A 12,349-nucleotide genomic window follows, 5' to 3' on the forward strand; every position below is an offset into this window, starting at 1 on the left:
TGGAGCACATAACAGATTACTAAGGGTGAAATCGATATTTTGCAGAAAATGGTATATGCTTTACCTTTTCTTCTTCTAATCTATTTATTCTACTCAATCTATGACTAATTTATTCCAATAAAAAGATGAAACAATTTAACTCTCTCTTTCTCTTCCAACTTAATCCATTTAGCCTAACTATTCTATTTTTCATTTAATGTAGGCTTAGATCATTCGGGTCACTTTCTCTTTCAAAAGAATTCTATCCAAAGCATTCTAGCATTCTACTCACTTGGAAATCAGTATCCCCTAGACTACTGAAGATCATTTATGATAGCTCAATTAATCCTTGCATGGAGTAGCTAAAATTTTTCTTGTGGACTAAAAGACAATTTGAATTTGTTAATTATCAGGTATATGGGCTGGTAATGGATCTTTTTAATTGTGGTTAAATAATTTCCTACTGTGCCTCTAATATCTTGCCTGAATGGATAATTTAGGTGTATCCAAGGTAGAATGTCATAACAAATTTTTAATTAAAAAGAAAATATGTTCTCATAATTTAGGAAACTCTCTGAATCCGAAAATGATATATGTTAGTAGCATTTACAGTTAGTGATGTATTGTTTATAAAATAATTTATGATATTACTAATCTATAACCTATTAAATTAAGAGTTTTGAAATTGAAAAATACTTTTATAATAAAATCTACAAAGATGTCTATTCTAGCTTGGACTCCAAGGCATAAAAAAAATTATTTTACCAAAATAAGGCAGTAAAGGAAATCTATAGGAAAGTTTTGATAAGTAATAATAGTATGCTAATTTGACTAATTTCTTTGAAATTATTAGGGTACCTACTTTCCATATTTACTTTTTTTTTTTGGTCATAAATATGTTAGCTTAATTTTCCATACACTATCTATTTCTTCAAGCAAATTATTTGTTTTATTGTTAATTTATTTTTTATATTTTTGTTATCGTCCATAAAACATGTATTGTACATGCCTTTCCTTCAATAGCAACAAACAAATATGCAGAATATCTCCCTTTAACAAAGTTAAATTGATTCGTATAAAATTCAGAAGTGCATGCAAACTGCAAATAGAATAACAATGATATGCTTGCAGTTAAAAAATGATAGCGAAAATGCAATAATGCTTGTAAAATTAAAATATTAAATTGTTAAAAATGGCCTCACTATTTTAAATTTGGATCCATATCCTTTCTATCACAAGTTTTGGGTTTTTTTGCCATCGAATGGAACTGCCCTTGGCCGACGTTACATTAGCATACATGATTATGCTCTCTACAGTGAGATTTTCACAAATTTGTTCCTCAAAACTAGTGATTTAAGTACAACAGAATCCTCCAAATATGATGCAGGTAGGTATACTATTATTCTAGGGACCAAGAGCATTTATATCCAATAGAACAAGGTGCCAATTCCACAACAACAAAAAATAAACATGCCAAAGTTGAAAATAGTAAAATCAAGTATATTTTTCCTAAGGTTTTCACATTATAACTATATTAAAGACATCTTTTTGTAATTGGCTCAGCTATTTTATTTAGCTATAAAGAAATAATTATATGAATTATATCCATCCTTTTAGCAATACTGTGGAAAAGACCACCACATGTCTCATTAAAGATGAAATGGCTTTAGAGGGGATCAAAAAGAAAACATGTAAAAGAAAAAAAGTAATAGAAAGGGGAGGAGGCAATAGAAACCAATCCGCTAAACAGGCTCAAGCCCGCAACAAAACCTAGCTCTTACAAGAAAAGCCCACTAGTAGAAGCATGTGGAATTCAAGCCCAAGAAGATAAATGGCCCATAGATCGCCCAAGAAGATAGATGTAACTTTGCATCTCCTCTCTATCTCCATGCTTCACACACGAATTCGCCTTCACCACAAATTTAGAATTTTATCCGATTGAGCCCATTCGTATATGGCCCACACTAACATACATCGAGATTTGTTTTAGTTATTTTAATTTGATCATCCAAGATAAGACTCAGATTTAGTGATGGATTATATTTTCTAGCGATTGCGATAAAGTTAAATTTTACACAACCATAGTGAAAATAACACCCATCTTAGTCTCCATAACTAATTCTGATATTGCCTTTGATGGGTGAGGCACGTTAAAAAAGAATTCCCTATATATTTGGTCTCGAACTCATTCGGAAGTGCTCGTGAGATCTTTCTCATCGGAAATGCTTGGAGCTGGATTTGGATAATCAAGATGCTGCTCGTGGGAGTGCATTCGGATTTTCTTCTCGTGATTGCAGTCATGCTAGTTTTGAAGATCAAGACATCAATGGCTTCATCTTCCAATAAAGTTTATTGCCCCATAAAGTTTAATACATAGGACTCATCCTTGCCAAACCTTTGACGACCTTATCAATGCCAACCAACCACCTTGCTACTATCTCCTCGATCTAATGGTGGCATTATCTCGCAGATTTGACACTTTGGTCCTAATCTTGTTGGTCCCAAAACACTTAACAACCTTGGTCGACTGCACACCTCATCTCAGAAGTCGATTTAACACCCAAGGAAACCACTACAAAAGAAAGGATATATTCTTGTGCTTTGTTGAGTCCCAAAAGCATGGGTAAAGCGTCGGGCAGGTGGGGGTGGGCATAGTTTGCGCCGACGCTTCCAAAAAAGCGTCGGGCAAAAACAGAATTTATGCCGACACTTTTAAGCGTCGTTTTACTTGGAGTTAACCGACGCTTAAAAGCGTCGGCCAATATGCACCGACGCTTAAGACCATGGGTTTGTTTTAGACAAGCGTCAGCCTATCTTCCTTCTTGCCCGACGCTTTAAAGCACCGGTAAAGGCGTGCCAGTTTTCCGTGCCATTTGCTATTGCCGATGCTTAAAAGTGTCGGCCTATCTTCGTTCTTGACCAACGCTTAAAAGCGTCGGTAAAGACGTGCCAATTTTTCATGCTATTTGCTATTGCCGACGCTTTTAAAAAAATTTATAAACGCTTTTTTAATACTGTATACATTAGATTCCAACCAAACAAATACACTAAATCACATAAATAACAAAATGCACGCCACAAACAAGAACTTTTCATTCGAAATGTTCATATTATTATATTTGATTATATTGTACTTCAAAAATATTAAAAACATACATATCAAATTTCTAAATAAACAATCTACGATGTATCAAGGGTCGACGTCGTCATCATCATCTCTACGAGTAGATGAAGTATCAGTAACCTATAAGAAAAAAAAGACACTTTAGAAACTAAGAATACGTAAGTCATCACGCTCGTAAAAGAATACATTATAATTACGTAAAATATTCATATAGATTTAGTTATTTATCGGGGGGTAAATCTCTGCAAAAAAGATGAAATATGGTCAAGCTGATCCTACAAAGATAGTATCTTCAACTCTTGGCTCTGCTTCAACTCCGCCATATCGGTCATATGACTCTGCCTCATCTCTTCTATCCTTGTCTTATATGACTGCTTTATCTGTGTCATCTCTGTCTTCAGACTACAAACCTCTGCAGTGCTACTACTTTGTCTGGCATCTTGGGTATATCGGCTCACTGCAGACAACTGAGTGGGGATAATTCCAACGCCATAACCCCTCACTCGACTATAACGTTCTGGGCTCATCAATTCGGCATATACCTGAGCTTCGACGCGACTGGCCGCATCAGATGATGATGACTCCCCGACGCACTCTGAAATAAGAGTTGTAGCCCTTTCCTATATCTCTCTCAAAAAAAAGTCATATTAATATTTTAAAAAAATAAAATTAATAAAAAAATTTTTGAACAAATCAAAAATGAATACATACAACTATATCTCTCGACTCGTCCCGGACAAAGCTGCCATCTCAGTAGGTGTGAGTCATCTTATAAAACTCTACCTCACCAAGCTGCCTTCCATGCTCTTCTATCTACACACACGGAAAGTATATTGACAAACTATATATCATGATACGTGCTATATGTTAATAAAATTTTAAATAGTTTCAAAAGAGCTTACGAATTCATTTCTATGTCTCGCATAACTCTTCGAGGCTAAAGTATGAGGAACTGCTTGAGATGCTCGTGCAGCTCTACCAATATTAGAATATGTCTGCCAAAATAAAAGTACACAGTATAATATGATTTAATGTATATATTTGCAATTCATATTAATAATAAAGATAATACAATATATTGAAATAACATACGTGACCTGTCTCCCTTTCATCTAGACATTTCAACATAATATTGTTGGTTTACTTTTTTATACAACCTATCCCCACATATTACGGACTACATGGCTAGTTTCTGAATGGTCTGCCGATCTCTCGGTCTAGCGTCTGGAGTGGTTGCGCATTAGTGAACAAGCTCCCTCCACTGCTGAGGGTATACATCAGGAGGACAAACATGAGCAATCTCCTCCTCTGTCATACCCTCGCACTTGAAGTCCGTCTTCAATTTCGCTTTATATTCTTTCCATTTGCAGTTGAGGGACTTTAGCACCCAATCATGGCTTTTTGGAGGGAGTACAAACTTATCCTACAATAGGATACAAAATGTTATAATAATATTAAACCTCAAAATTAAAATTATGGTAGTAAGCAAATTAACATATAGGAGGTGTCAAATTAAAAAGAATAAATTCAATTCACTACATGTATAAGTCTAACAAGCTCAACCTTATATGAAGAAAGCATTTCATTCTACTTCGTATAGTTGAGCGGATACAACTGACCCTTGCGTGCAACCGATCCTAAAAAGCTTGATAGAAGACTTCCAGCTCTATTGATGGGTTGTCCCAATTCGTTGCATCGGATAATGATCTTCTCACCCTCACGAAACTGCCACACATCCTTTACTTGAGTGAGTCCCATCAATAAAATATGCCTTAAAAAGTTGAAGACAAATATGAATATAAAATATGAACTTTAAATCGAATTACCCTGGATCTGGAGCTCATCCTTCGGACAATCAGCAGGAGGCTCGCGCTAAGATCCTGACTCGTGCTGTTAGTGCTCACATGGCTGCTGGGGCTGCAGGGACTGATCAGAAGTAGATCCCATCTGAGAATGCTGGAACTCCATCTCTAAATCATCTCCCTCGGAGCATATTGTTACCTGGTATGCACAAAAAAGAATCAATATTAATTAAATGATAAATTTATACTAAATGAATTGCTAATAAAAGAGAACACAATAACTTATTCAACGTATAGATCATAAATTTCACTTACCACAGTCAATAAAGAATATCAATTCATTTGCAGCACAGTCAATTGTTAATTCAGAACTTACGTCCTTGTTCTCTGCATTACTTTGATTGTACATAGAAAGGACTGTAGTGTCCATTCGTTTCATTTTTTTTGTTTATAATTTTGTATTGAAATGCATTTGAGTTGTGTTGGTGCTACAGTGGTTGAGAAATGGACAGTTTAACTCTGATGTTGTTGTCTACTAATGCAACAAAGATTTCACAGTTCAACGATCATGAAAAATGATGAAGAATCGTGAGAGTAACATGAACAGAAGTTTAATAACTTTTGTAAGCAAGTCATGACAGAGGATGTAGCTGGTGAAAAATTCATTAAGCAGACTCAAGCTCATGTAAGGATAGTCGACCAAAACTTTAATTTTTAGCACATCTACACCTCCATGGTCTGATGCTTTAGATGAAACATATTCCAGAGGCCTGTCGCAGCATATACAATGGCCTAACCTCAATAACCCTGACATGCAGATATGCAAGAACTGATGATTACTGATCAATCGTGATTGTCTTATAAATTTAGGGATGAAGGCAGGTAACAGGTTAAAATTCAAAAGATTTTACGCCAATAAATCAAGCAGATTTGAACAAATCATTCCATATTGATTTATCATTATAACTCATATTCTTGTAGATATGAGAACACCAAAAACAATTAATGATGCATGGTGCAATACCTTGGGCGGAGGCGGGCCTGGATCGATCGGGACTTGGGGCCGGTCGATCGACGCTGAAGAGGAGGAAGGAGGAGAAGATTCTCGGACGGAGGCGAAGCTCGATCAAGGCTTGAGGGCAAGAGAACAAATTAAGGAAGGAAAAAAAACCCACGAACACACAAAGAAGAGGAGGAGGAGAAGGAGGAGAACAAGCGAGAAGGATAGAGAGGAGGGAGGAGGAGAAAAATATCTCGGGCAGAGGGGGTTGAGGTCAGTCGGTCGACACCGGAGAGGAGGGAGGAGGACAGGAGGTAGGAGTCGGACGGTCTACACCGGAGAGGAGGAAGAGGGGGGCTAAGGCAGCACTGGAGAGGAGGAAGACGAGGGCTAGGGCAGCGCCGGAGAGGAGAATGAGGGGGCTCGGAGAGTCGCTAGGGCAAGTATGCGGGCTCGAGGTCGGCCGCTGGGTTTGGAGGGGCTTCGCCTTCGCTGATGTTTATAAGCATCCTTCAACGACGCTTATAAGCGTCGTCTTAGGCGACAACAACGACGCTTTAAAGCATCGTTTAGCTGTAGGCCTACTACGACGCTTTTAAGCATCGTCCTCTATTTCAAATTGCCGATGCTCATTAAAAGCGTCGGCAAAATTTGGCGCGAGACCAAAACTTACCGACGCTTCTCCCTAGCGTCGGCATTTAAGTGTCGGCTTTTCCCTCTTTTTCTGTAGTGAAGCCTCCGTCTAGTGAAGAAAAAGTCCCTACCGTACCATAAGCGTCCTCCTGCTGCAACTAAGAACTATTCTCTTAGTTAGCCCTGTGACTCCACCATTAACGTAGGCCGCTCTACACTAGTCCACAGGACGAGACAGTTGCTTGCTTATGCTTTATCAACAGGACTCCACCTACTATTGGCTAGACCTCGCTGTTGAGGGGATTAATGAAGGGTGTCATTGGCTATTTGGCTCCCTTCTTGATGTTGATTTTTGATCTCCTCGCCACTGTCCATGATGAAGTCCCTACATCATGGTCAGCAATAAAAAAGCAAAAGGGTTTTAGCTGCCAATGAAAAGGGTGGAGAGAGAGGGACGAGGAGAAGGGAGAAAAGAAATGAAATTGATTTCATCTAGGGGTGCAAATGAACCTCCATGATAAGAGATGAACAAGAAGTCAACAAACCATCCTCCACTTCCATCTAGGGATGCAAATAAGCTGAGTAGCTTGCGAGCTACTCGAGCTCGACTTGACTATTACTGAGCTCTAGTAGTTCAAATAATTTTTCGAGTCGAGCTCAAGTAGCAAAATATATTTTAATAATATTATATTTGTATAATATATATTATCAATTTAATAATTTAAATATATTATTTATATATATTTTTAATCTTATCTAATTCCTAACTTTTAATCATATTTTTAATTATGTTCAAGGCTCAAATTTGATATTTGAGTCGAGTCGAGTCGATTTCGAGTATTATTTTTTTTTATTGAGTCGAGCTCGAGCTTGAATATTAAGGTTCGATTGATCTCGAATCAAATTTCGAGCTCCAATATTTTTGAATCTAGTCGAGCTCGAGCTTGGATATTAAGATACGATCAATCTCGAATCAAATTTTGAGCTCTAGTATTTTTGAATCTAGTTGAGCTCGAGCCTTTACTTACTTGACTTGGCTTGATCGGACTTGTACTTCCATCTACTTCTTTTTTAAAGTGTGTGTGTGTGTGAGAGAGAGGGAGGGAATTCACCCCTACTATAATTATTCAATTCTAAATCCCTGGAGATGTATCATCCCAAACTTGAACCAGTATCCTCTAGTTGCTAAGTTGAGGGATGTGATCATTATGGCAAAGCCCCAATTCAGCACCTCCATACATGCATTGCATGCATAAAAATCACATAAATTAACACTAAAAACCCCTAGATTTCAATTTTATTTTATTTATATATAAAAATTAGATTTTTTATATATAACATCTTGAAATTAAATTTTTTATGCTCCTTTGTATTAATATGGTGAATTCCATCTCTGTGTTCCTTTTCAAAAAATAGTTTCAACCTGCCCATTCGTCAAGATGAAATTTTTCTGAACAAAGTTTTTGGTGAAAGGAAATTTATTTTTTGTACATTAAAACTAAATATATTTCAAGTGAAAGGATTGCCTAGCCCCTTGTAGCTTGTTGGTATAGAGAAATAGAAATGCTATGTAATCCAACCTCCTTGCCTAAGATCATTACATATTTTACTTGGAAACTGCTATGTTTGACCAAGAGCCTTTCGGGAAAAGGTGTAAAACTAGCTATTATTCAGCACCACATATTAATGGGATAGGGTTGTATCATTTATGCAAAATAAGGATTCAACTTCCTTGGCATGAGTCCATTGTTGGATCATCCACTTGTCGCTTTGAGGTCTATGCAAGTAGATGAATGATGAAGTTTGGAGTGCTTCGAAATCTATGTGGTGGGTGATCCAACAGCAGATTCTTGCGAAGGAAGGTGAATCCTTCTTTTGCGTGAAAGATAACATCCCGATGCTAGCTTTGTTAATTTGGGGTCAAGGTGCCAGCATTACCCCTGATGGTTCACAAGAACCCATGGGTTGAATATGCTTGAAGTTTTAGAAAGAGCGAGCATTTTTTATTTATCTTTATATATGAAAGAAAGCAAATGCAACAAGATCCAAATTATGAAAAACACCTCTCACACTTAGCAAGCCAAGGAAGAGAAGAGATTGATGTTTTATACTGCAAGCCCACCGCAAATAGCATCAATCATATAAACTGCATCAGCCCCCTCATCTAGACTATGTTAGAAGAAAAAGAAAAGCAAAACCCCTCTGAATTCTTAGAGTTAATGAAGTAAAAAATGCCGAAAACCTAAAACGTAAAACATAGCAGAAACAAGAGAAGAAAAACAAGCTAAATCCAATCCTATGTTTATGTAACACTGTCCCGAAGCCCCATGGCATGAGAAAATTGGATTAATCCTTGTGCCATCTAGACTATGAGATTTGGGTGGCTATCATATATAAAACTGTTTCCATTGTTTAATATTTTATTGAAAAATTAAAAGAATTTTCCACATGTACTACAAATGAATCACAACAGCCCCACATTTGCCAATATATTTGCATTATCTGACATTGATTCTTTCATAGAAAATGGTTGTACAAATTTATTACCAATATTTCAAAATTATAATCTGCATACCTTGACATGTAAAGTTACTTTTACATGTAAGCTAGGTTCCTTCCAATCCAATCCCAAAACCTTTTCAGCAAACATTGTTTAGGATCTCACTCCAATGAAGTGAAAAGTAAAAAAGATGACACCGATAAACAATGGAGAGCAGAAAGACAAGCCTAAATGCTCCAATTCCACGCAAGAAGTCCATGATCCTCACACTATAAAAGTTATCTTTAGTATCCCTTCAAGCCAACACATTGGAGTGGCAGAGCATCAACTCAAGAAAGTTGAACTCCAAAGGCATGCCACCAGGATTCTCCTACTGATAGATTATTCAGCAAACAAAGGCCGCTTTCTGTCTTAATTTTTTATTAATTCTGAACACCTAGGCCACCCAAACTATTAGCTATGTTTTCTTGCATCAATACAAAAGATTTTACCAACTAACCAAATTAGCAATCCCAGTTTATAACTTAGAGTTCAGGTCTCCCAAACATAGATAGCCGAGACGAGATCATGGACTGAATCAATCTATCCAAGCCACTTGCAAGTGATTAGACTCATCTTTTGGATAGATCACAATCCTAGATCTTGATTGATCAAATTAAATTTGCTTACTTGTGGGCCATCCAAATAAATTGGCTGACTTTATTCACCGTCCATGCAGTGGTCCTTTGATCGCAGAGCAGCAGGAGCTAATTTCCACCACCAGTACGTGGATGATTCCCACTCTCTAGATTTCAATTATTTTTGCCCACAAAACATTGATTTTGCCTTTGAACTCCCTCCTCTGCCCTATAAAAGCCCCCTCAAACTTCCACAAACCCAGATTATAAGAATTAGAAGAGAAGGTTCACAGCCTTGCACCATCAAACTCGCAAGTCCAAAGATGGAGCAACCACCAAACTTCTCCAAAGCTAAGCCCAACTCCAGTTCCAGCTCCAGCTCCAGCTCCAGCTCCAACTCGAACAACAGCAGGCCCCCCAAGGCGAAGAAGATATCCATCTCCATCTTAGTAATCTCCCTCCCTGTCCTCTATGTCTCTCTCCTCCACATCCCCCCCTATACACTCCTCAAAGACACCACCTTCTGGTTCCTCATGTCCAACTCCATCATCGTCATCGTCGCCGCCGACTCCGGTTTATTCTCCTCCTCAAGCGAGACCAGCGATCTCTACGAGGAGTTCATCAAACACAGCAGGGCAAGGAGTGCATGCCTTGTTGCCGAGCCACCACCCAAGACTCGCATTATAGAGAGCCCAAAAGAACTATTGCTTGCTCCGAGCCAGTTGGATGTGACTGCTGACAAAAACATAGCCGTGAGAGAGAACTCAGTCCTCCAGTTAGAAAAACCTGCCGATAGAAGTGTAGATTTGAAGGAGAAATCACTTCCACAGCCGGGAACAGAAGGTGATAAGAGTATAGTTGTCTATGAGAAGCCAGTATGCCACTCGGTGACCGAGAAGAAAGATCATCTCAGGTTGCCGCTCCGACGGTCGGCGACAGGGAGGGGAAATCATCACAGATTGGTGGGAAGCGGGCATTCAAACTTCCCGCTCCAACGGTCGATTACAGAGAAGAGAAATCATCAATATTCGGAGGAAAACGAGTACTCGAAATTGTCGGATGAGGAGCTTAATGAGAGGGTGGAGGAGTTCATCAGGAGATTCAATAGGGAGATCAGGCTTCAGCTGAGCAATGAGTAGAATTTGCTTAATTTTCTGTTGGTAGTGTTAAGTTCACTGTGTAGTGTATGCTGTTTTTGAGACATCTCAGTCCTTGTAACATGTCAGAACAAAATAATGTTCAGATTAGTGGCAAAAAAATTTTCTTTCCGCTTGATGAATTGCCATCAATATTTTTGAGCCAAATTAAATAGAAAGATATTAAGGCCATAACAGTAGATTAAGTGACAAATGGATGAGAGATATGACTTGGACATCAAGGCAAATACGTCTTAAAGATGCTGATAATTAATACGCTGATTTCTATATATCTATCAATTGAAGTAAATTTTATTTTTCTTGCAATGAAGTGTAATTAAGGTCTCATCTTTGTATTCAAAATCAGTTTCAAAGAAACTACATGCACAAGTGGGTTACACAGCTGCAACATATTGTCCATAGGATACTTCTGTTCATATTGGTGCCAATTCCTCCTTTTTACTTCAAGACAAATGAAACATTTGAAATATCTCAAAGACATATCTTATGTTTTTATTCATATCTGTGGGAGTACATGTATACGGTTCTTTAACAGTTAATTCTCATCGTGATCTCCTGTGCTCTGCTTAAATCTCTGTGCACAAAACTGGGATTAATTAATTGCTGATAAAGAGATGGTGGGGTTTCTCTTATTGAACTTGGTCACGCTTACTCATGTTATTCTGCTCCTTTCTGATGGAGCATCACTGTCAGGATCCTCATTTGGTCGGATTAAGATCGCGAAAATGTTACATTATTGCTTGTTAAAATAATGACTATGGGGATAAGCAAAGACTAAGCTATCTTGACTGCTACTTGGTGCTTCCATCTCATGAGCTGCGTGGAGGCCTCTGAAGTACTTGAATAGAGGAAGCCTCTTCATGTACGATAAGTTTGGCAGGGCTCAGCTCTAATCATGACAAGTGCCATTGTTGCGATTAAGAGTCTTGATCTCAAATCATATTTACAAACTTGTACATTAACACTAAGTCCAATCCATTGATGCAATATCCTTCATGTGCGAAGTTGTCCAATCCCTGCATAACATCCGAAGGTTTGCTATTTTGTTTCGAATGTGTGTTAACTATACCATTTTAATTGAAAACTTAAATGTGGCAACCCCACCAATGTGGCAGCCCTTTCTACTTTAAGTACGTTACCCCAACACCACCTTAGTACTGGCGGACCAGATGGCGACTCCACAGGGTAAATCAGGCGGGAGGCATCCGGTCCTCACATTTAATCGATGCCCTTGCATTTCGAACCTGGGCACTCCAGTGGAATCTTAGCCCCGTTCCAACCATGCTACCACCTCGGTGGTCTCTAGGCCTACTTTTAGGAAAAAAGAAAAAAGAAAAATCCATTCATGGATTGGTGAGGGCAAAATAAAGATCTTGATCTTCCAATTCTCATCCTAGTCTTTTTTTTCCCCACAAATCTTAGAAGTCAGATACTATGCGGAACTACGAATCTAATCTCTGTTATTAGAAGCTAACAAGCTCCATCATTAGTATTAGTATTTGAATACTAGATTTACGGTAACTCATTAATAGTAAGC

General features: G+C 38.0%; 1 protein-coding gene across 1 annotated transcript; it reads left to right on the forward strand.

The window, feature by feature from the left end:
- Nucleotides 1-9,908: 9,908 nt before the first annotated feature.
- Nucleotides 9,909-10,944, forward strand: LOC103695848. The gene has a single exon (XM_008777271.4). It carries the CDS (start codon nt 9,979-9,981, stop codon nt 10,792-10,794), a length of 816 nt encoding a protein of 271 aa, XP_008775493.3. The 5' UTR covers nt 9,909-9,978; the 3' UTR covers nt 10,795-10,944.
- Nucleotides 10,945-12,349: the final 1,405 nt, after the last annotated feature.

This window comes from Phoenix dactylifera, chromosome 16 (genome assembly GCF_009389715.1).
Source record: "Phoenix dactylifera cultivar Barhee BC4 chromosome 16, palm_55x_up_171113_PBpolish2nd_filt_p, whole genome shotgun sequence".
NCBI classification, from domain to species: domain Eukaryota; kingdom Viridiplantae; phylum Streptophyta; class Magnoliopsida; order Arecales; family Arecaceae; genus Phoenix; species Phoenix dactylifera.

Bases quoted from the DNA above. Each gene is read 5' to 3' on its own strand.
- LOC103695848 (XM_008777271.4), top strand. From the start codon at position 9,979: ATGGAGCAACCACCAAACTTCTCCAAAGCTAAGCCCAACTCCAGTTCC.